The sequence below is a fragment of the Canis lupus genome, chromosome 20 (assembly GCF_003254725.2).
Source record: "Canis lupus dingo isolate Sandy chromosome 20, ASM325472v2, whole genome shotgun sequence".
Lineage (NCBI taxonomy): Eukaryota > Metazoa > Chordata > Mammalia > Carnivora > Canidae > Canis > Canis lupus.
Genome location: NC_064262.1, coordinates 50,614,630 through 50,637,281, shown reverse-complemented (window position 1 = coordinate 50,637,281; position 22,652 = coordinate 50,614,630). Strand labels below are relative to the sequence as shown.

Below are 22,652 nucleotides of genomic sequence, written 5' to 3'. Positions count from 1 at the left end.
GCGTGTATGATGCAGGCATGGAAAGCCTCTGTCGTTTACCTCGAAAACCACCACTGCCAACAGTAAGGGTTTTTTCCCAAATTTTCCCCCGTGCACATATCAGCTTATGTATTTCAGAATTAGTTAACCAAATCAGTGATTTACAAAATAGGACCTTATCCTTCCTAGACTCTTCCTGCAAAGTACTTTTCCCCATGTAACGCTATGTCTTGGGACACACCAGTATGTCATGTGGATATATTATAATTTTTTTTAAAGATTTTATTTATTTATTAATGAGAGACACAGAGAGAAGAGGCAGAGATGCAGGCAGAGGGAAAAGCAGGCTTCTCGAAAGGAGCCCGATATGGGAGTCAACCCCCAGACTGGGGTCATATACCCTGAGCCACTGAGCCAACTCAGGCATCCCTGTAATTTTTTCTTTTTTTTTTTTTTTAAGATTTACTTATTTGAGAGAGCGAGCACAAGCGGGGGTGGGGTGGGGGACAGAGAGAGAGGAAGAAGCAGGCTCCCCACAGAGCAGGGAGCCTGATGTGGGGGCTCAATCCCAGGACCCTGGGGACCTGAGCTGAAGGCAGACGCTTAACTGACTGAGCCACCCAAGCGCCCGTTTTTCCTTTTGAACCAATGGGAGCTTGTGTTTTTCTCAGCTCATTTTGGGAGGCACTCCACATGGTCTCTGCGGATCTGCCTCATCTGGCAGCTTGGTCCGTGGCCCCAGGACACAGCCCGAGCCCTGGGGCCTGAGCCCCACGGCCCGGCATCCTGCCCTTTCTCTTGGGCACTGGCGTGAGCATGTTGGCAGCACTGGGGGTTGGGAAGTGCACCTGCCTCTGGCCACATCCCTCCCAACTCTCCCAGTGTGGAGACCATTGCCTGGTTCCTCTGGATCTCCGAGAAGCACGCCGCCTGGGCTCTCCCTCTGGGCCTGCTGCTGCTCCCGGAGCACTTCTGCTTTAGAAAGCTCACGCATGTCGCCCGGAGGAAGCCGTCAGTCTGATCCGGGACCGGGTCGGTGTTCTAAACATGAGCCTGGACTCTTGTGACAGTCCACGTGGCGGGGCCAGCAGCCCGTGCGGTGGGTGGTGCACAGCTGGGCCTGGGGCTGGGGCGGCTTTTCACACTGGGTGAGCCGCCGGCCACCAGTCAGCACAGAGTGCGGAGATGCTGCCACCGAGCCCCTTGCCTCCCTGCTGGGGCCGCTGAGGCCCTGCAAGGGCGCCTTTTAGCTTCTGCCCGGTGTCACCGCCCTTGGCCCCACTGGTCAGATCTGTGCTTTCCACGGGCGCCCCTCTCTGGTTGCCCAGATGCCTTGTGGGGCCGGGTCAGGGGTCGCTGACTTTCTGCCTGGCCTGTAGGCCTGGCTGGCTGGCCCCGAGCCTCAGTCGTGCTGCAGGACACAGCGGTGTCCCCAGTGAGAGCTCATTCCCAGGGGAGCTCTAGGTGTCCGCCGCGCTGCAGAGACTGAGCACGGCCCAAAATCTGGCCTGAGAGTGTTAATGGCCTTCGCATCCTAGCAGTCTTCGGAACTCCCCTCCTGTCACCCCACAGGCTCCCACGTGCTCCAGGTGGCTCTCAGAAGCCAGCCTTTGGTGCAGCCAGCCTGGGTGGCGAGGCAGGGAGCCTCGGGGCCGGAACACACTCAGTGGGGAGGGTCTGACCCAGTGGGCGCCCAGGATAGGCATGTTCCTCGTGGTCACCCTCGTGTCACTGGTGCTTTGTGTTCACTGCCCCCTCCTACTCCAGATTGTTCTGGACGTTGGCTGCGGCTCTGGGATCCTCTCCTTTTTCGCTGCCCAAGCTGGAGCGAGGAAGATCTATGCGGTGGAGGCCAGCACGATGGCCCAGCACGCCGAGGTCAGCCACTCACCAGGGTCCCGGCCTGTCCTCAGGCTTGGGCTCTGAGCCTGTTCACTCACGGGGCACCCCGCTTCTCTAGTTTGTCCAGAACCTACTGGATGAGGGAGGGCTGGGTGGGCCTGAGGGCGTGTGCTCTTCCCCGTGGGGCTGGGGCCGGTCTGCTGTCTTCAGAGGCTGCACGGCCTCTGGTTTCCAGGGTGGGGGGATTGTACAGTGACACAGACCAGAGTGGGACTGGGACCTTGGCTCCCCGGCCAGTGGCCCCCACTTTGAGCTCCCCTGTACATTCGTGGAATGTGGGTGACAACAGGGTTTTGTTTGCTTTTTTTCTTTTCGTGTACTGAAACCTTTATTACGAAGGTTCAGAGCCCAAAAGCCACAAAGTTAGGTAAACTGAAGATGCTTCCCTCCCCCGGCCCCAGCCGCCCAGCACCCCCGGGAGCGGGACAGACCTGTGTGGAAGCTCTCCAGAGCTGTCCCCGGCTCCTCCTCTGACACAGCCCCGCTCCCTGGACAGCACGTCTGGGACGATCTGTGTCCCCACCTAAAGAGAGCGTCCTCACCCTCTCTATGGCCTGGCCGCAGAGCATCCGGTTGCCCCCAGGGCTGGCGGGACCTTTGTTTAGATGCAGTTAGGCTGCCATTAACCTTCGAGGTCATTGCGATGCAAACACCTGCTGCGCCGAATCCCTTATACACGTGTCCCCTCTCTCGCATGCGGTTATATCTGTAGGACACATTCTTAGCACTGGAATCGCTGGGTTGGAGGGTGTGTCCCAGTTTAGCTTTGGTGGCTGTAGCAGAGCCCACTCAGCCTGTCTATTCCTATCAGTCGTTGTCCTCGAAGGGTAGAGGTGACACCAGGGGACCGGGAGCTGCCGCAGGAGAGGCTCTGAGAGGGCTGGGGCTGGTAATGGCCATGGTTAGGATGCCAGCGGGGGAGGCGAGGGGCAGGTTTGGTGGCGGTGGGTGGGTGGCAGCCCTCCCCTGAGAGGAGGGGCCTGGGGACCACCCAAGGTGTGGCTGGGTGCAGGGGTCCCCGTGACGCCTCTGGAACCCCCACCCACCTGCAGGTCTTGGTGAAGAGTAACAACCTCACTGAGCGCATCGTGGTCATCCCCGGGAAGGTGGAGGAAGTCTCGCTCCCTGAGCAGGTGGACATCATCATTTCCGAGCCTATGGGCTACATGCTCTTCAACGAGCGCATGCTCGAGAGCTACCTCCACGCCAAGAAGTACCTGAGGCCCGGGGGTGAGTGTCCCTGCTGGCGCGGGCGGCTGCCACGTGGGGGTCCCCTCGCAGAGCCCCTGGCTGCTGCCCAGTCGGTCTGATTGTGGTTCTGTCCCTTGCTAGCCTGGGGGGCTGGGGGCATCTGGGCCTTTACCCCCAAGCCCCCACCCCGCCCCAGCTGGCTGTGGCCTCGAGACTACTGGGCCAGACATGCACCTACCCTGCCCAGCCAGAGTATGGAGGGGGTTCCCCGCATGCCCCCCGAGAGCCTCCGGGCCGCCTCTGCCATCCTACGCCCTGGGGTCGTGGGGATAGTGTCTAGCTGGGAATGGGGGTTGTGGTAGGGCGGAAGGTATTCTGTGGTGGCCACTTGCCCGAGGAGTCGGCCTTTTGTCTTCATTCCTGGCACAACAGGCCTCATCCTAGACAGGCCCTGAGTGCCTCCGAGCCAGAGAGACGAAGGAGGGAGTTCGTGTGTGCATGAGAGTGGGCTGGGGTTCTCGAGGGTCGGGGAGCGACCATCTGTGTTGTGAACGTGTGCCCTTCTGTGGCCTCCTGTGCGTGTCACTGTGCCTGCCTACCCACGTACCTGGGTCATTGACTGTTCAGATCTAATCTGTGTCCCTGGGGGTCTGTGCACGAGGGCCCGGAACATCTGCTGGTAGGTCCATTTCCGTGCTTGGGTCTGGGTTTGTATCTGTGTCTCAAGTATTTCCGTACTAGCAAGGGGTCATGCGTGCATGTGGCACAGGAGGACCCTGGCCAGGGCAGCAGCCATGGGGCAGAACATGCAAAACTGGGGGCCTGGCACGCCCCATGGGGGCCAGGGGACGGGCAGCTCTGTGGGGAAGCACCCATTTCGGTCCCCTGGCCTCCCTGGATCTGGGCTGCGGGCGCTGGCCTCCGGCTCGCTCCTGGAGGGAGGATGTGGCCACCACTTCCCACGGCTGGGGCCTGTGTCGCAGGTGTGAGTGTGGGAAGCCAGGCTGCCTTGGGGGTTGGCCTGGATCTGCTCCCCTTCCGTCCTGCGGGTAGGCTAGGCTGCCGGGGGTGCGCCCCAGCAGGGTGGGCTCCTCATTCTAGGACATGAGCACAGATGGGAGCCAAGCCCTGGCGCGCGGTCAGGCCGCCTGCCCCCAGTTTGCCCCCAGCCTGCCCCCAGCCTGCGTGTGTGTCTTCCTTCCATCTCCAGATGCTCTTTGGGGGATCGAAGGGACTCGTGTCCCTGGCCAGATACCTGTAGGTGCCTTCAGAGCAGGAGCCCTTTCCCTTGGGCTCGGCCTGGAGGGGTGGCTTCTGAGCCTGGGTTGGTCTCCCCCTCCCCCATCCCAGTGGCTTCAGCTGAGCCTTCTAGCTGGAAGAGAAGGCAGGTTCCTGCCTCAGGCCCCCCTCCTGCATAGAAGGGGGGGAGGCCCACATCTGGAGACCAGGTGACCTGGGGCCCTGGACTACCCGAAGTGGGTGGGGCCTCGTGAGCCGTGCTCTCTCTGCCACTGGCTCAGACTCATCAACCTGTTGAGTCACACAGACAGAGGACCCTGCCCCCTGCCCCTTCCCACTTCAGACCAGTTGCCGCACCAGGGCAGCCAAGTGGCCCACCCTGTTGGCCAGAGCGTGGGATTCAGCTAAACCCCCACCCAGCCTCTGGCCTCATGTGAGGCCCTGACAGTGTAGCCAAGGGCTCACCTTCCCTCTGTTCAGAGAGCTTTGCTTCACTTTCCCTGGCTGCACATCTGTCCATGGACAGTGGCACCTGAGAGACTCCGCCTGGCTGACTGATCAGGGACCCAGAGGCCTGGCTGCACCCCAGGCACCACGTACTTACCCCTGAGGCTTTGGCAGGTGCGTTCCACCTCCCAGCCCTAGTAATGGACCAGAGGGACAGGCCTTCCTGCGTCCCTGGCTGGCTGTCCAAGTTTAATGAGTCAGTGCATGTCAAGTGTTCATCTTGGCCGGTGGCAGAGAAGGTGCTCGATGCCTCTGTGTTGCACGAATGCACAAAGGAATGAAAGAGAAGCTGGGAAATCCCAGGCTTGGGGGTCCTGGGGCCACTTGGAAGCTCTGCCAGGCCCTTTGGGATGTTCCACCCTGACGCCAGCACCCCTCCCTGCCCCCTACTCCCAGGAAACATGTTCCCCACCATTGGTGACGTCCATCTTGCACCCTTCACGGATGAACAGCTCTACATGGAGCAGTTCACCAAGGCCAACTTCTGGTGAGTGTGACCTGGGTGTCCTGCCTTCTCAGGGACAGCCCGCTTCTCTTTTTCTCCTCATCCTCAGTAGGACCTGAAAGACTTGGGCTGGATGAGGGCCAGCTGGGAGAAAAGGCAGCCTGCTCCACCTGTCTCTCCTGCTGTGCTGGTGACCTTGCTGTGGGGGATGGGGGCTTTCTGCAGGTACCAGCCATCCTTCCATGGAGTGGACCTGTCAGCCCTCCGAGGCGCTGCGGTGGACGAGTATTTCCGGCAGCCTGTGGTGGTGAGTGGGGCACCCAAGGCACTATTGCAGTTAGCACTGGGCGTGGCCCTCCTCTGGGGTGACAAGACAGGGGCATGGTCTTTCCTGTCAGGCCTCGTGCGAGCTGCGCAGCCCTAGGAAAGCCGCTGCCCCTCTGAGTTCTTGCTTTTGCCGCTACGCAGAACTTTGACACAGGGATGTTGGGAATAAAGTGGCAGTGCATGTGGAGCGCTTTAATGCTCACTAAGCATGCAGTACATGCAAGCTGCTGGGAGACTGTGGGTGAACTGGTTTTGATTGATTTTAACTGAGATTTTTTTGAACTGATATAGACCCATGGTTCAAAAATCAAAAAAATATAAAACTGAAAAGCCTAAAGGCAAACAGTATTCTTGGTTCTCTTCTCAGGAGTTTTATATCTAAATGTGCATATACAAATATATAGATATATAAACACACAAATACATACATATGTATATAACCTTCTTTTCCTCAAAATATAGCATAATCAACATACTATTTTGACTTTTTATGATCAGAGTACATATATTTTATGATTTCATTTCTTTGAAATTTGTTGACAGTTGCTTTATGACCACTTACGTGATCTCTTTTGGTTAATGTTGTTGTGTACTTGAGAAGAATGTGTATTTATCACTTGTTAAGTACAATGTTATATTGTTAATTAAGTCATGTTAGTTAATGATGTTGGTCAAATTTTGTCTACTGATGTTTTGGGGAGGGTGAGGGGAGGGATTTTCTGCTTTTTCCTCTCACTGATCGTGGATTTCCCATTCCTGAGTTTTTGCTTTATATTTTTTGGCACTATGTTATTAGGTGCAGGCAGGTTTAGGATGATTGTATCTTCCTCTTGGAGCGATCCTTTTGTCATTATAAAGTGTTCCTTCCTTTCTCTCAAGTAGTACCAGTTGCCCTAAAGCCCCCCTCTCTTTTTTTTCTGATAATAGTTCAGCTAGTCTGGCTTTCTTTTGGTTAATCTTTAAACAATATGTATTTTTCCATCTTTCTACTTTCAACTTTTCTGTATCCTTATTAAGGTTTGTTTCATGTAAGCAGCATTATTTGGGATTGGTTTTTTAACCAGAGTGATGTTTTTTGTCTTTCAACGACAACATGGAGACCATTTTACATTTGATGTAATTACTGGTCTTCATGGGTAGAAATTTATCTTTTTTCTATTTATTCTGAATGTTGGTTCTGTTAAACTGTTTTGCTGTCTCTTGTTTTAATAAGGTATGTATTGTTTTCCCCCACTTGATGTTTTTCACTAATTTTGGGTAGACCCTTGGGTACCGACTCTTTAAACACTACCTCTGCCCCATTCTCTTTCTCCTTCTAGGACGTTTTTACTATGTCTCAGATGATTCTTACACTGTTTTCTGCATTTTTCATCTTTTTTTTTTCCTAATTGCTTCATTTTCATATTTCCTACTGATCCATCTTCTAGTTCGAGTCTTTGCTATTTAAGTTGATTTTCTAAATCTTCAGTCCTAGGATCTCATTCTGCTTATTTTTTCAGTCTCTGAAATGCATTTTTTCTACCTTTTTTTTCATACATACTGTAAGTTTCTAGCTACTTTTATTATCTAGATAAGTGTTAGTGTATTTTTCTTTTTGTTTCCTCTCTTAGATGGAGGCTCTGGGTGATGTTTTTCCTCCCAAGGATTTTTTTTTTTTTTCTTGGCAATTAGCCATATAGATAGATTACCTTCGTCCTATCAGACATTTGACATATCTAGAGGCTGCTTTTCAGACTGGACTTTGCTGGTCTATTTCTTGGCTTCCTTGTAAGGCAGTGGTTTTCAAACATTTTGGTCTCAGGTGACCTGTTTCTATTCTTAAAAATGGAGGATCCCAAAGAGCTTTTGTTAGTGTTTTAGCTGTTGATATACTGTCAATATCTCTTGGTATTAAAAATGAATAACCAAGCCACTGGGTGGTTCAGTGGTTTAGTGTCTGCCTTTGGCTCAGGGCGTGATCCTGGGATCCTGGGATTGAGTCCCACATCAGGCTCCCCAGAGCGAGCCTGCTTTTCCCTCTCCCTCTGTCTCTGCCTCACTTGTGTCTCTCATGAATAAATAAATCTTAAAAAAAAAAGAAGAAACTCAAGGTGGGGTACCTGGGTGGCTCAGTCAGTTGAGTGTCTGACTCGCAATCTCACCTTGGGTTTTGATCTCACCTTGGGTTTTGATCTCAGGGTCATGAGTTCAAGCCCTGCATTGGGCTCCATGTTGGATGTGGAGTCTACTTAAACATTAAGCCCAAGAAATTAAAAATATATTTATTTTAAAATAAAATAACAATAAGTCCATTACATGTTAACATATATTTTTACGAAAAAAACTTTTCCAAAACTTTACAGTGGGAACAGTTGGCATTTTTAACTTACGAATCTTTTTAATGTCTGGCTTATTTGGAGACAGTTGGATTCTGCTTCTGTGTTTAATTGGCTTTGGTATCACAGGTGAGTGAATCAAAGAAAACAGACAGCATCTTAGTTTTATCATGAAAATAGTTTTGGCATTGGGGCACCTGGGTGGCTCAGTGGTTGAGAATCTGCCTGTGGCTCAGGTTGCGATCCTGGGGCCCTGGGATCAAGTCCCACATCAGGCTCCCTGCAGGGAGCCTCTCTACCTTTCTCTCTGTGTCTCATGAATAAATAAATACTAAAAAAGAAAAAAAATCCTTTTGGCCTTGAGAGTGCTCTGCAAGGGACCACATTTTGAGAACCGCTGCTTTAGGGCCTCGCCTTCAGTGGTCTCAGTGCAAGCCTGGTGGGAGCCTCGCGGTGCTCCTCGTCCCAGCCTCCCAGCACCAGTACACAGCTGAACCTTTCCTTAGTTTTTCAGTGTCTTATCAATGGCTTTCTGCTTGATTTCTTTGCCTCTAGGCCCCACTCCACATGCAGCTCAGGAATTGGCAGATGCCAGATGCCAGGTGCATGTAGAACATCCACCTCATGTTTCTGCATTTTCCTTTTGTTTCATTTCTTGACCTCTTGAATCCTAGCTGCCTTGATAACCCCAAACCCCCATTTTGCTTTCCTCATCCAGGGAGGCCGTCAGAAGGTCCTGCCCCAAGGGGAGAGGCACAGGCGAAAAAACATCTCCCTTCTCTCTAGGATCTTGGCTCCCAAAGCTGTGGCTGCTGTTGTTACCCTTCAGTACTTTCCAACTAGGCTTTTTTTTTCCTTTGTATTTTATTCAGCTCATAGTTCTTCACAGGACCGTTGTTGGTCTGGTACAAAGCCTCCGTCATAGCTGGGTGTGGACGTCAGCACAGCTCTCCGACTTGCGTTTTAACTTCACAGTTTATCTCAGAGATCCTTCCCCCATCTGTTCATAAAGAGCCTCTTCGTTCTTTCTTGGTCTTTTATGGGTGGGACATTGGTGGTTTAATTAGATGGTGTCCAGAGTATGTCTACTCTGGACAGTCTGATCACGTGTGTGAGCTTGTATATGTACATGTGTGTCTGTAGGTTAACCTCCCAGAAGGGGAACTGCCAAGTTCCTAATGCATGTGAATCGCTATTCGGAGAGCCGGCACTACTGGCCCTCCATGGTGGCGAACCACTTCGGCCTCCCCCAGCATGTCTGAGAATGGCAAATTGGTTGTAGCCGAATGGCCTAGAGGCCTTGGCCAGCCGGAGAGGGGCAGAGCTCTCCCCTTCACAGCTGGCCTCAGTGCCTGAAGCCAAGTCACACTGTGGTCTCTCCCAGGACACATTTGACATCCGGATCCTGATGGCCAAGTCTGTCAAGTACACAGTGAACTTCTTAGAAGCCAAAGAAGGAGATTTGCACAGGTACCAGCACCTGTGCCCCTCCTCCCGAGCCTGGCTCCTGCTGGAGTCTGGGGCCAGCACAGCCTCCCACAGGCATTCTGCCCCAGGGTGGGGGGGCAGGCAGGGGCCCCAAAACCCCTCTCCCAGCCACCCCACTTCTCTCCTGGCAGTCCCGATTTGGTTTCCCCAGCAATCACCACCCTTTGCCTTCCAGGATAGAAATCCCATTCAAATTCCACATGCTGCATTCCGGGCTCGTTCACGGTCTGGCTTTCTGGTTCGATGTCGCCTTCATCGGCTCCATGTGAGTGCAGCGGGGTGCAGAGCATGCTGCGCTCTCCACCTGCCCGGGTCCGACTTCCCTGTGGCTGTGACCCCTGGGCCTGGCGGGCTCAGAAGCCTGGTTGCGGGCTGGGGAGACAGGATAGGCCCTCTAGGCTCCCTATCCCCTCCAAAAGAGCAGGGACAGCTCACCTTTGAGCCAGAGACTATTGTGGGGGAGGGGGTGTCCACCCTGTTCTCAGTGACTGTCCTTCATGGGACCTGGTCTGTCTCTTGGCCCCGAGGTCAGGGTGAGTGGGCCCCCTCGTGGCTGTGGATGTGTGTATGTGTGCGCATATAGGTGCACAAGCACGTGCCTGGGACACCCGGGCAGCCAGCCGGTCTTAGCTCCAGGGCCCCAGGGGACCCATCAGAGATGCCTGGGGGGAGCTCAAGAGGTGGTGGCTCCAGCCTGGTTAAGCGTGTGCCTGTCCTTGCTTGGCAGAATGACAGTGTGGCTCTCCACGGCCCCGACGGAGCCCCTGACCCACTGGTACCAGGTCCGGTGCCTGTTCCAGTCACCACTGTTCGCCAAGGCCGGGGACACGCTCTCAGGGACATGTCTGCTTATTGCCAACAAAAGGTGTGAGCTGCTGCTTGGGCGCCGGGGAAGGCGGGGTGGGGTGGGGTGGGGGCATCCACCCAGCCAGCTCATGGCTGTCCTCCCCTGCCCTCTCTGCAGACAGAGCTATGACATCAGTATTGTGGCCCAGGTAGACCAGACAGGCTCCAAATCCAGTAACCTCCTGGATCTGAAAAACCCCTTCTTCAGGTAGGACGGGCTGGCAGCCCGCAGGCGGGTGCCCCTCCCCGGCCGGCAGCCTCTCAGCCCCGACCCCTGGCCTGTCTGTGCTGCAGATACACCGGCACGACGCCCTCGCCCCCACCCGGCTCCCACTACACGTCCCCCTCCGAGAACATGTGGAACACGGGCAGCACCTACAACCTCAGCAGCGGGATGGCCGTGGCGGGTGAGCGGCCCGTGTGGGCCAGGCAGGGGCGGTGCTGGGGCGCTGGCCACCACCTCCCAGCCCCTGACCTCTACGTCTCTGCACAGGGATGCCGACCGCCTACGACCTGAGCAGTGTTATCGCCGGCGGCTCCAGCGTGGGCCACAACAACCTGATTCCTTTAGGTGAGCGTCTCCAGGGGCTCTGGGGGTGGCAGGGCTTGGGCTTTCCGCGCCACAGTTGTCACTACCACCTCCTCTTTCTGGGGGCGCCTGGCGGAGGCCCCCCGACTCCGTTCCTCTCTGCCTCGCTCTGCAGCCGCTGCGCCCACCCTCCCCACACCCTAGTGATGAGAGTGTGGGCCGGGCTGGGGGCGGTGACGCCGTCTCCCTTCCTTCCTCCCTCCCTCTTGCTGCGCAGCCAACACGGGGATTGTCAATCACACCCACTCCCGGATGGGCTCCATAATGAGCACGGGGATTGTCCAAGGTAACGGTGGGCGGGGGAGCGGGGTCCCGCGGGTGTGAGAGCGCGGACCCCCGGGTGCCCGCCTGCCCTCTCGCCTGCGCTCTCTCTCTCTGACTCTGCCGCGGGTCTGGGCGGGCGAGGGGGCGGAGCTGGCCCCTCAGCGCCCGTGCACCCCCACAGGGTCCTCCGGCGCCCAGGGCAGCAGCGGCGGCGGCTCCAGCGCCCACTACGCAGTCAACAGCCAGTTCACCATGGGCGGCCCTGCCATCTCCATGGCCTCCCCCATGTCCATCCCGACCAACACCATGCACTATGGGAGCTAGGCCCCGCCGGCGTGGAACAGACTGACAGCACCAGGAAACCAAATGAAGACCCTGCCCACCCCCCCCGCCTGGGCGGCTTTCACCCCTGTACCGGAGAAGCCCAAACACCCGGTCACGGCCCTCTTTGCTATGGGAACTTGGACACTTTTTTACACAACATTGCCGCCGCCGCCCCCACTCCACCGCCCACCCACATCTTGGCCCTGAGCGTGTGTCGCTGCCATATTTTACACAAGATCATGTCGTGGGAGCCCTGTTTCCCCCTCCTGCCCTCCACCCTGACCTGGGTTTGACATCTTCTATAACAGGCGTGTCCTGGGCCTGACAGCTGTGGGCCTGGCGGGGAGTTGGGGCGGATGGGGGGAGCAGCTGCCACCCCACCCGGTCCCTTGGCGCCTGTCCCCCCCTTTGCCTGTCTCCAATGGGAAGGCAGTCCTGACTGGGCGGGGCCTCCCCTTCAACTACCAGGCCTTGGTCACAATGGGCGTGACATGCTGCTTTTTTTAATTTTATTTTTTTACGAGAAGAACCAGTGTCAATCCACAGACCCTCTGAGAAACCAGGCCGGCCGGGCCGAGCCAGCAGCCCCTCTCCCCAACTCAGAGGCTCAGTGGTGAGGGGCAGCCCTGCCGAGTCTTCGGGACAGGGGTGGGGCCAGGCCTCTGGAGACCCTGAGGCCCCCTGCCCACCAAAGGGTTCACCTCACACTTGAATGTACAACCCACCCCGGCTGTCGGGAAGGCCCTCCGTCCTCGGCCCCTGCCTCTTGCTGCTGTCCTGTCCCTGAGCCCCTGCAGGTCCCCTCCCCCACCCCTGCCAAGAGTTCGAACAGGTGGCCCCGTGGGCCCCGGGCCTGGAGGGAAGGGTCACTGTCAGCCGCTCGGGGCAGACACGAGAAACCTCAAGGATCGATCGTGGAAGGCGTCCTTTTTCCTTGTAGCTCACATTAGGCCTGTGTGTTTCCCTCAATATTTGTAGACGCTCCAGTCCCTAATACTATGATGGCATTTCGGTCCCTCCCCAGCCTGGGAAGGGGCCTTGCAGGGACCTCCGCCCCCTCCCCCCCAAAACAAAACAAATAAACAAGGAAATGTATGTTTCAGCACAGGCAATTTTCTTCTACTTCTGCTCCCCCCGTTTCTAACACCTTCAAACTCGGATGCGGTGGAGCTCAGGCTAGGCCCTGGGACCAGCTCACCAGGCACCCAGGAAAGGCAGGCACAGTTGAGGCCGGGGTGGCCCCCCTCTGCTCTCCCAACTGTCCCATTGGGGAAAGCAGAAGGTTGGGCAGGGAGCCCGAGGGCGATGCCACACCAGGAGCTTCCTGCTGCCCCTTTCCCGCCTTTATATAAATTCTCGGAATCACCTTTGCATAGAAAATAAAAGTGTTTGCTTTGTAAGAAAAGTCTGGAAAGTAGCAGAGTGATCTTGAGGTGTCAGGGGAGCCTTCAGCCATCGTCTGAGGAGCAGGGCAGGCATAGGTGTCCCCTCATGTTGGGCCTGAAAGAGAGAGACTCCTGGGAGCAGCCCTGGGACTCCTCGAGACGGGGAGGAAAGGCAGGAGCAGCCCCTTACCCATAGGCTCGGCCGCCCTAAGTGGCCTTAGGCCTCGACGTGGGTGGCAGCAAGAGGTTCGCAGGCAGAGACGTGGCCTGGGCCGGCAGGTGCCAGGTGCTCCAGAGGCAGGGGCTGGAAGAAATAAAACTGGACCGAGGCCCCTGGAGTCAGTGTTGGTGGGGGGTCAGCACCCGCCCCCCGCCCCGGCCGTGACCGTCTGTACCTTACAGCCCACGGCCAGGAGGGCATGGAGCAGCACGACAGTCGAGAGCAGCACCGCAGCCACCAATCTGGTGTCCTCTCGGACAACAGGCCAGAGGGTAAACACCAGGCTGGCGGCTGACAGCACCAGGGCCATGACCCCAAAGAGCCACTGCAGCCAGGGGACCGGAATGAGCCACAGGACCTGGGGGCGACATGGGCAGCTGCCTACCAGGCCTTCCCCATGATGCCTGGTGCCCTCCACCCCTGGGCCGCACTTACCACGGTGGGGATGAAGACAAAGAGGGAGTAGCCGTAGATGCACACGGTCTCCAGGAAGGTGTAAGGCCCCATGCGCTCCCGGACACCCTTCCGCCACCGCAGGAAGCCCCACAGCGCCAACGGCACCAGCCAAACATAGCAGTAGATGGTGACGCCAGCCACAGTCACTGTGGAGCGCGGGGCAAGGCAGGCAGTCACCCTTGGGGCTCTGTGCACTCCCAGCCCCGGCAGGTGCCAGGCCTAGCCCACTTCACTCACCCTTGTGGAACTGGGGGCTGTAGTGGATCGAGGGGTCCCTCCTCTGGGCCAGCACCAGCGTCAGATTGCCAGTGATGGCCAAGACGAAAGCCAGCGTGGCACAGATCCAGAAGGGGCCTGTGGGCAGGGCAGGGTGTGGGAAGGGGCCCAGGGTTCCCCGAACAGGAGACTTGTCCCATCTCAACTGTGCTGGGACCCCAGCTGCTTTCTAGGCTCGGGGCTACCTGCACACCACCCCCCGTCACTGATGACCTGGGCTGGCTGATCCCAGAGCTGGCCCTCAGTCCCTCAGCTTTCCTGACTTTTCTATCGCCTTTGCTGTAGCTGATCGCTTCCTTCTTCTGGAAACACTCCCCATGTGCTTTTAGGACTTCATGCTCCTGCTTCTGGCATGTCACATTCCTGGCTATTCCCCAACCTTTGGGACTCCCTAACCCCTTCAATAACGGGGACCCAGCCAGGGCCGGTCTTCAGCCATCCTCTCTGTGTTCACCCCTTGCACCATCTTGTCCCGCCTCAGGGGTTTAGGTCACCTCCAGGCTGATGACTCCCAAATGTCTCAAATTTGGTCTGTGCCATGAACCACTGGCTTTATAGTCAGCATTTCCACGTCACGTTTAGGTCTCTCCAACTCCAGCCTGCCCAGCCTTTCCAGTTGGTAAATGACAGTCCCATCCTTCTAGCAGTCCCGATGGAAATCCAGGAGCCACCCTTGCCTCTCTCCTCCCGCCCGACCTCAGGCGTGTCAGGGTGTCAGGAAGTCCCGTCGGCTCTGCCATGAGATCTCTTTCACAGTCCAACCACTGCTCTCCACCTGGGGCTGGGCCCATCATCCCACACCTGTACCATGGTGGCGGGCACTGCCTCTCTGGTCTCCTGGCATCTGCCCCTGCCCCCCCCCGCCCCCCATGGCCAGAGGAAGCCTCAGAGTCCTTAACTAAGACCCCTTCTCACTGAGACGGACAAAATCTGCACAGTCTCTCCTGTCACCTCTACGACCTCATGCAGCTCACTGCTCCAGTGACAATACTGCTCCACCACTGGACCTGTGCCCCCTTCTGGAATGTTCTTCCCCTATGTCTCCTCACCTTCATCCCTAACAAGGCCCATTCTTGCATCCTCCTCAGAGATGTCCTGTCTCAACCATGCAAAATGGCAACTCCCATCCTCTAAACTGTTTGCTTTTTTTCTGAGCCCCATTGCCCTCAGCAGCCTCTATATATCTGTCTCCCCAGATGGAATGCGTGCTTCCTGCCCTCTGGGAGTGCCCCTACTTTCTTCTCAGCTGGAATCCATGGGCTGGCACTCGGTCCACATGTGCTGAATGAATTATCGAGCTGAACGTACACCACCACTCACCATACAGGTCTGGCCGATTCCGCAGATGGTGCCGTACAAAGTTGTGGCCAGGCCGGGGCAGCAGTGAGCCTCTGATTCGGTCCAGGACCTGGGGACAAGGTGGGGCCCAGAATGGGAGCCTGCACAGGGCCAACACACACATCCCTCCACCAAAGAAAGAGGAAAGGGCTAAGCTCCTGCCTTTAGGGGCTCCTTCCCTGCTGAGCTCCCATCTCCTTGCCTGAAAAAGCTTGGATGTTCCCTGAGTTTTTGATGCCCCTTTCCCTGGCCAGCCCCAATACCCTAGCGCGCTACTGCTCTCAAGGACTCTTCCGGGTTGGTCATCTTTCTCCTTGCTTCTCCCTTCTCTTAGCTTGGCTGCCCTGAACAGCCTGTTATGTTGTGACATGCCTGGCATGCCCTGAGGTGGGGAACAGTCAAATCCTGGGCATCCTCCTGCCTACCTCTCTTTCCACTATATTCCTTGTTCTGCACCCCAGGTTTAAGGCCTGGGGTCTCTGAGCCGCCTTCCTAATTCAATTCATTCCTCTCCTGCTCTAAGCCCTTCTGTGGCTCCCCAGCACCCTCACGATGAAACTCAAACTAGCACAGCGTACGAGGCCTTTGTGGTCTGGGTTCTGCCTGCCTGTCCCCCACCTCAATCTCCAACCAGATCAAGTGACAGGTAGCTCGTGACACCTTCTCTCACCTTTGGCCCTCTGCATCTGCTGTTCCCTGCACCTGCCATACGTGCTTCCCTTCACGTCTCTGCACATTCCTCACCTCCTCCAGGAGGCCCTTCTCTAACCTGCGTGACTATATGCAACTGTGTTCCCACGAGCCCATCACACCATAATCCTGACAGCGCACCACAGTCCACTAGCCCGTGTAGGGGCCCGTGTCCTACCGCCTGGGCATCACCAGCATTCTGGTGTCTAGGAAGGGCTCAGTGAACAGTGGCTGGACCCCCGTGTGACCGCAGGCCCCATCCCACCAGCTTCCCGGGCCTGACCTGGGATGTGTCCACGTCAAAGAAGCTCTGATAGTAGCTAAAGGTCCAGAATCCGGGCTGCTGCTTCTCCTCCTGCAGGAGCTGCAGGGATGGCATGGGCTTTCAGCGGCTGCCCTTCCCGCCTGGGCGGAGCGCGGGGGCAGGGCTGGGTGCAGGCAGGGCCTGAGGCTCTCACCGCAGTCTTGTCACTCTCCTCAGCCTCCTCAGATCCGTAGATACCACCCGAGTCCACCTCCACCGCCACGTGCCCCTGTGGGGCCAGCTGACCGCGGCCACTCGTGGTGGCCGCATCTGGGGTCTCCGCCAGCAGACTAGAAGCTTCCTCGAACTCTATGGAGAAGGAATACGGGACAAAGGCATGTTTTGGGAGTCAAGACAATTTGGTTTGGCCCACTGCTCGGCTGGGGGACAACACTCCACCTGGGGCTACCTAAGGGCCCAGCTTCCTAAGTTTTGGGGAGTTGTAAGGTGTGTCCCCCCGCCCCACAAGGGCCCACCACTTAAGGCTGGTTCCGGGATGGGGTCAGGTCTGGGACCGAGGCTCAGGCTGGGAGCGGGGTTCGGGTCAGGGTCGGGGCTTCAGGCCGGCTGTCGGCGGGCACCCGGGTGGGAGGGTCCGGGCGGCGGAGGGAGTAGGAGCTCGGGCCAGGTCGCCGCCCACTCACCGTGGAAGGCCAGCTCGTCGGCCGCTGCCATGGTCGCTCAGGGGCGTCACCGCATCCCGCTCTGAGGACAGAGGCCAATGACGCCCGCCCCCAACCACACTCGGTGCCCCTCCCCCCAGGCCCATCCCTCAGCCCGGAGCCCAGCCAGGCCGCTAGGGCACCGAGCGGGGGGTGACCTCGCCGCCCCCGCCCCACAGGTGCACCCCGCCCCCCTCACCTGAGGCTCCCTCAGCCGGCGTGGCCCAGGCTCTCTGCGCCTGCGCGGCCCGCCTCCCGGCCTCCGCCGGCCGCGCTCCGACCCGACAGCAACATCCGGCAGCGGTCCGAGTTCCGTCTTGTTCCGATGGGAAGCCACTTCCGGCACCGTCGACGCTGGCGCAGGAGGCCCCCGGGCCTTTTACTTCGCACACGAGGCGTTTCGCTTCGGAAAACGGACTCTGAGCCGGAAGAGAATGGCGACGGCCGCTCTGAAGAGATTGTGGTCCCGAAACCGTGAAGAATCTGGTGGCCCGGCGGCCGCGAAGCCGGGCGTGTGGGCGCGGCTGGGTGAGTAGCGGCGGGCGGCGGCGGGAGGGTGGCCACGGCGGCCTGCTCTCACCTGTGTGTTCCGCTTCTCCCTCAGGCGCCTGGGCCCGCGTGCTGCTCCGAGACTACGCCGAGGCTTGCGGGGACGCGGCGGCGGCGGCGCGGGCCCGGCCCTGGCGGGCGGCCGTGTACGCGGGGCTGCTGGGGGGCGCGGCGGCCTGCTGCGCGCTGGCGCCCAGCGAGGCGGCCTTCGAGGAGGCGCTGCTCGACGCGTCGGGCATCCTCCTGCTGCTGGCCCCCGCCACGCGCAACCGCGCCTCCGAGGACTGTGTGCAGCGGCTGCTCTGGCTGCGGGGGCGCGGCCGCCTCCGCCACGTGAACCTGGGCCTCTGCGCGCTCGTGTACGAGGCGCCCGTCGACGCCCAGGCCAGCCTCTACCAGGCTCGCTGCCGCTACCTGCAGCCCCGTTGGGCCGACTTCCCGGACCGGATCCTGGACGTGGGCTTCGTGGGCCGCTGGTGGGTGCTGGCCGCCCGGATGCGCGACTGCGACATCAACGACGAGGAGTTCCAGCACCTGCCGGCCCATCTGCGCGTCGTCGGACCCCATCAGCTGCATTCTGAGACGAACGAGCGCCTCTTCGACGAGAAGTACAAGCCCGTCGTGCTCACAGACGATCAGGTTGACCAGGCGCTGTGGGAAGAGCAGGTGTTGCAGAAGGAGAAGAAGGACAAACTCGCCCTGAGCCAGGCCGACTCCCTGGTGCGGTCGGAGGTCCCCAGATGAAACCCAGGCCTGGATCCGGAAGGGCGCGGAGCGCTGGCTGACCGTCCACCCGGGATGGCATCCGCTGTGTTTTAGCCTCAGATCCAGAGTGACTTAAATAAATTATGTGCACAGTGTTCTTTCCCTGGGTTTTCACAACCTTTCCGGCCTCTCTCCCGCTCATCTGGTTCCTTGTTAGTTGACGCTGATTCAGAGTTAGCTTGGTCTAGGCCTAACCTTGGGTCAAGGAGTTGGGGGAGAGCAAAGCGACAAGACCAGGTAATGTTTATCACTGCCAGAGTTAATAATGAGCCTTATACATATATATATAAGCCTTTTTTACTGAGCTTCCCAGTCCCTCCACCGAGGTACCACATTTGTCAGGTGACTCCAAAGCTCTCCTAATACCATTCAGATTTTCACTTTATTTTTATTTTTTTAAAAAAAGAGTTTATTTTATGAGAGAGAGAGGCAGAGGCTCCCTGTGGTGAACCGGATGCAGGATTCGATCACAGAACCCCAAGATCACCACCTGAGCCAAAGGCAGACACTCAACCACTGAGCCATCCAGGTGCCCCCAGATTTTCACTTTAAATTTGGAATTGCAATGTTTATCTTCTTTCATTTTCATGAGTAGCATTTTTAATTATTTCAAAATAAAGTTAAAAAGCAGTTTCAGAAGAAAGTGGAAAAATAACCCAAAGACATTCTGTGTATCCTTCACCCAGTTTACCCCAAATGGTAATGTTTTACAATAAACTACAGCAAACTAGGAGATAGCCAGTGGTATGACTATAGATTTTACAGGGAATCTTTCTGCAAAAACCTTTCCCCCCCACATATGACAGTGATATCAAACTGATTTGGAAGGATAAAGCATTTTTTTTAAAAATCTGGAATTAACTATGGAATCACAGATTATTATTTCAGTCACCCTGGAAACCCAGAATACTATTGAATGGAATAGGTTAGTCTACAGAGCTGGTATTTAGGTTGTGATAACCCTACTTAAAAATGGATAGAGGAATGAGATTACCTCCGTGAACCTAGGTGACCCATGGCTGGCTCAGTGGGAAGAGCAAGACTGACTCTTGATCTTGGGGTCATGAGTTCAAGTTCCATATTGGGTATAGAGATTACTAAAAAGAAAAGTAAAAAAAACCCCATGAGATGAAGCAACCATCTTTGCTGTGACGTTTGAGTTCATGTACTTTGTCATTCAGTTTTGGTACTCAGACTTTCCATTGTGGGTATGCTGGACACATGGTGATTTTTATATCCTTATTTTTGGGACAGGGGAGCATCTTGTAAATCAACATCTTCATTACAATGGAAAAAGTGATGTTCAAAAAGCTGATTTTTCCAAGGCTGTGGCAGAGCTATGATTCAAATGGTAACTCCCAACCCTGTGCCTTAATCCTCAAACTTGGGGTACTGTATTGGATCCTAGCAACATCTTGCCAGGAATTATTAAATGCTGCTATCATTAGCCATAAATAAAACTTGAATACTGAAATAAGTGAATATAGAAATGAAACGTAATGGGAACAAAAAGCAAATGATACTAAACTATGGTCCTATACTGTTACCTGCCAAAGGCTCTGGGCCTAAATCCGGATGTTTTTGTTCAAGACAGATATTAACCAACTTCAGGGAAAGCTTTAAGACACATCAGCATCAAAGTGAGACTTGTTCTTCACCGTGATCAGTGAGAGCTGCACTTGCTCACTGCTTGTGTTGGTTATTAAATGCCTCTTCTAACATTCAGCCAGAGTGTGTTCTGTGCAGTCCCCCTACAGCTGTGAGGAGTTGTTGGCAACAAACTAAACAGCTCTCAGTGTTCTAGGGATTTAGGGGCTTAGTGTAGGCCTAAAGTCTATGTGGTTTTGTCTTTGGTTGCAAGATTGGCTTTTCCCAGTGGAGTCTTACCATATTTTTGCTTCCCTCTCTAGTACCTCTTGCCTTCTGAGTTGTAAAGCTCATGGACTGGAACTGGTAGATGGAACAAGGACTGGGTGTTGGGGTGTACACAGGCTCCCAAAGGATGGTCTTGTTCGCTGCTGAACTCCCAACACCCTCTAGTGCTCAGTCCAGTATGGGCCCCAGCAAATGCTGAGAGAGTTAAATGGGATGATGCCTGTGTTCATTGTGGGCAGAAGCTTGTCTGGTCCTGCTGGGGAGAGGGAAACAGTGCAGGACTGGCTCCTCATCCTTTGGTCAGCCCAGAAGAGATCCCCCAGGCTTCACCCAGTACCAGAAACAGCAAGGTGGACAAACTTTCTCTTCATAAGGGCATTAGGGTCTGGGGAAGAAGTGGGACTTAAAAATAGAGTTTGGGTCTCAGCTTTCACACCAGCTTTGTGATTGACCTGGGCCGGAACAACTAGGTAAGAAAGAGAAAAGCCATCCAAATTGGAAAGGAGGAAGTAAAACTTACTATATGCAGATGACATAGAAAACGCTAAAGACCCCATCAAAAAAACCCTGACAGAGGGCAGCCCGGGTGGCTCAGTGGTTTAGCACCTGCCTTCAGCCCAGGGCGTGATCCTGGAGACCTGGGATCGAGTTCCGCGTCAGGCTCCCTGCGTGGAGCCTGCTTCTCCCTCTGCCTGTGTCTCTCTGCCTCTCTCTCTCTATCTCATGAATGAATGAATAACATCTTTTAAAAAAAAAAAACTGACAGAACGAATGAATTCGGGGGTGCCTGGGTGGCTCGGTAAGTTAAGCATCTGCTTTTGGCTCCGGTCATGATCCCTTTCCCTCTGCCCCCACCCTGTGTTCGTTCTCTTTCTCTCTCTCAAATCAATAACATATTTTTTCAATTTTTTTAAATTTTTACTTATTTATGATAGTCACACAGAGAGAGAGAGAGAGAGAGGCAGAGACACAGGCAGAGGGAGAAGCAGGCTCCATGTACCGGGAACCCGATGTGGGACTCGATCCTGGGTCTCCAGGATCGCGCCCCGGGCCAAAGGCAGGCGCCAAACCGCTGCGCCACCCAGGGATCCCAATAACATATATTTTTTTAAAGATTTATTTATTCATTCAGAGCGAGAGAGAGAGAGGCAGAGACACAGGCAGAGGGAGAAGCAGGCTCCATGCAGGAAGCCCGATGTGGGACTCGATCCCGGATCTCCAGGATCACACCCCCGGCTGCAGGCGGCGCTAAACCGCTGCACCACCAGGGCTACCCTCAAATAAATAACATCTTTGAAAAAAATCCAAGTGAATTCAGTAAAGTTGAAGGATAAAAAATACTCAAAAGTGTTGCATATATATACGCTAATAACTAACAAATTCAGAAAACAATCTCATTTATAATTACATCAAAACACCACCTAGGAATAAATTTAACCAAGGAGATGAAAGACCTGTATGCTGAAAATTACAAGACAAAGACAAAAAAAAAAAAAAAAAAAACCATAAAAAACCAAAGACATAAATGTAAAGATACTCAGGGCTCATGGATGGGGAGAATATTGTTCAAATGTCCACACTACCCCAATCTACAACCCTACCAAAATTCCAGTGGCATTTCATAGAACTAGAAAAAAATCCTAAAATTTGTAGAGAACCACAGAAGACCTTAAACAGTCAAAGCAATCTCAAGAACAAAGCTGGAGGCATCAGGCTTCCTGAGAACAGTGTAGTTGGTATCAGTATCAAACAGACATGCAGCTCAGTGGAACAGAATAAAAAGCCCAGAAATAAATCCATGCATATATGGGTAATTAATTTACAACAAAGGAGCCAAGAACATACTAGGGGTAGGGGAAAGTCTTCGATAAATAGTGTTGGAAAAACTGGACAGCCACGCGCAAAAGAATGCAACTGGGCCACTATTGTGCACCACACACATGAAGTAACTCAAAATAGATTAAAGAACCTAAGATCTGAAACCATAAAACTCACAGAGGAAAACAAGCAGTAAGCTCGACATTGGTCTTAGTGATGATTTTTTGGATTTGGCATCAAGGGCACCGGCAACAAAAGCAAAAATAAATAAATGGAATGACAGCAAACTAAAAAGCTGCACAGCAAAGGAAACCAACAAAATGAAAAGGCAACCTAGCAAACGGGAGAAAATATTTCTAAATCATATTTTATATATATATATGGATATACATATATCCAAAATATATAAAGAACTCATACAATTCAATCAGGAAAAAATCTGATTTAAAAATGGGCATCCAGGGATCCCTGGGTGGCGCAGCGGTTTGGCGCCTGCCTTTGGCCCAGGGCCTAATCCTGGAGACCCGGGATCGAGTCCCGTGTCGGGCTCCCTGGGTGGAGCCTGCTTCTCCCTCTGCCTGTGTCTCTGCCTCTCTCTCTCTCTCTCTCTCTCTCTCTCACTGTGTGCCTATCATAAATAAATAAAAATTAAAAATAAATAAAAATAAATAAAAATAAATAAAAATGGGCATCCAGGGGCACCTGGGTGGCTCAGCGGTTGGGCGTCTGCCTCTGGCTCAGGGCATGATTCTGGAGACCCAGGATCGAGTCCCACATCAGGCTCCTCGCAGGGAGCCTGCTTCTCCCTCTGCCTATGTCTCTGCCTCTCTCTCTCTGTCTCTCATGAATAAATTTAAAAAAATGGGCATCCAGACATCTAGATGGCCAACAGACACAT

General features: G+C 54.9%; 3 protein-coding genes across 6 annotated transcripts in view; 2 read left to right on the top strand and 1 right to left on the bottom strand.

Moving 5' to 3' along the window:
- The window catches only part of CARM1 (coactivator associated arginine methyltransferase 1), a 44,511-nt gene extending 28,948 nt beyond the window's left edge, over positions 1-15,563 (top strand). For 2 of the 4 annotated variants that reach the window (XM_025457557.3, XM_025457558.3), the window contains exons 5-16: positions 1,747-1,857; positions 2,934-3,111; positions 5,215-5,305; positions 5,489-5,570; positions 9,290-9,375; positions 9,569-9,658; positions 10,121-10,258; positions 10,358-10,447; positions 10,534-10,646; positions 10,733-10,810; positions 11,046-11,114; positions 11,274-12,518. In XM_025457557.3, the coding sequence (XP_025313342.1) occupies positions 1,747-1,857; positions 2,934-3,111; positions 5,215-5,305; positions 5,489-5,570; positions 9,290-9,375; positions 9,569-9,658; positions 10,121-10,258; positions 10,358-10,447; positions 10,534-10,646; positions 10,733-10,810; positions 11,046-11,114; positions 11,274-11,416 (1,269 nt within the window). In that variant the 3' untranslated portion in view covers positions 11,417-12,518. Of the gene's footprint in view, positions 1-1,746; positions 1,858-2,933; positions 3,112-5,214; positions 5,306-5,488; positions 5,571-9,289; positions 9,376-9,568; positions 9,659-10,120; positions 10,259-10,357; positions 10,448-10,533; positions 10,647-10,732; positions 10,811-11,045; positions 11,115-11,273; positions 12,519-14,949 lie in introns of those variants that run through there. The other 2 variants (XM_049098528.1, XM_035702829.2) reach the window with 2 other exon arrangements.
- YIPF2 (Yip1 domain family member 2) lies at positions 12,992-17,087 on the bottom strand. Its single transcript, XM_025457561.3, is given in 10 exon segments — positions 12,992-13,077; positions 13,079-13,120; positions 13,197-13,379; positions 13,457-13,623; positions 13,715-13,831; positions 15,074-15,161; positions 16,065-16,145; positions 16,240-16,394; positions 16,730-16,790; positions 16,947-17,087. Coding segments are annotated over 9 exon segments (933 nt in total). The 5' UTR covers positions 16,761-16,790; positions 16,947-17,087; the 3' UTR covers positions 12,992-13,008.
- TIMM29 (translocase of inner mitochondrial membrane 29) lies at positions 17,039-18,158 on the top strand. The gene is made up of 2 exons (XM_049098529.1): positions 17,039-17,275; positions 17,352-18,158. The coding sequence occupies exons 1-2, from the start codon at positions 17,182-17,184 to the stop codon at positions 18,038-18,040; spliced, it is 783 nt and encodes a 260-aa protein (XP_048954486.1). The 5' UTR covers positions 17,039-17,181; the 3' UTR covers positions 18,041-18,158.
- Positions 18,159-22,652: the final 4,494 nt, after the last annotated feature.

Bases quoted from the DNA above. Each gene is read 5' to 3' on its own strand.
- TIMM29 (XM_049098529.1), top strand. From the start codon at position 17,182: ATGGCGACGGCCGCTCTGAAGAGATTGTGGTCCCGAAACCGTGAAGAA. The intron at 17,276-17,351 runs GTGAGTAGCGGC...CTTCTCCCTCAG, and splicing joins GGGCGTGTGGGCGCGGCTGG to GCGCCTGGGCCCGCGTGCTG.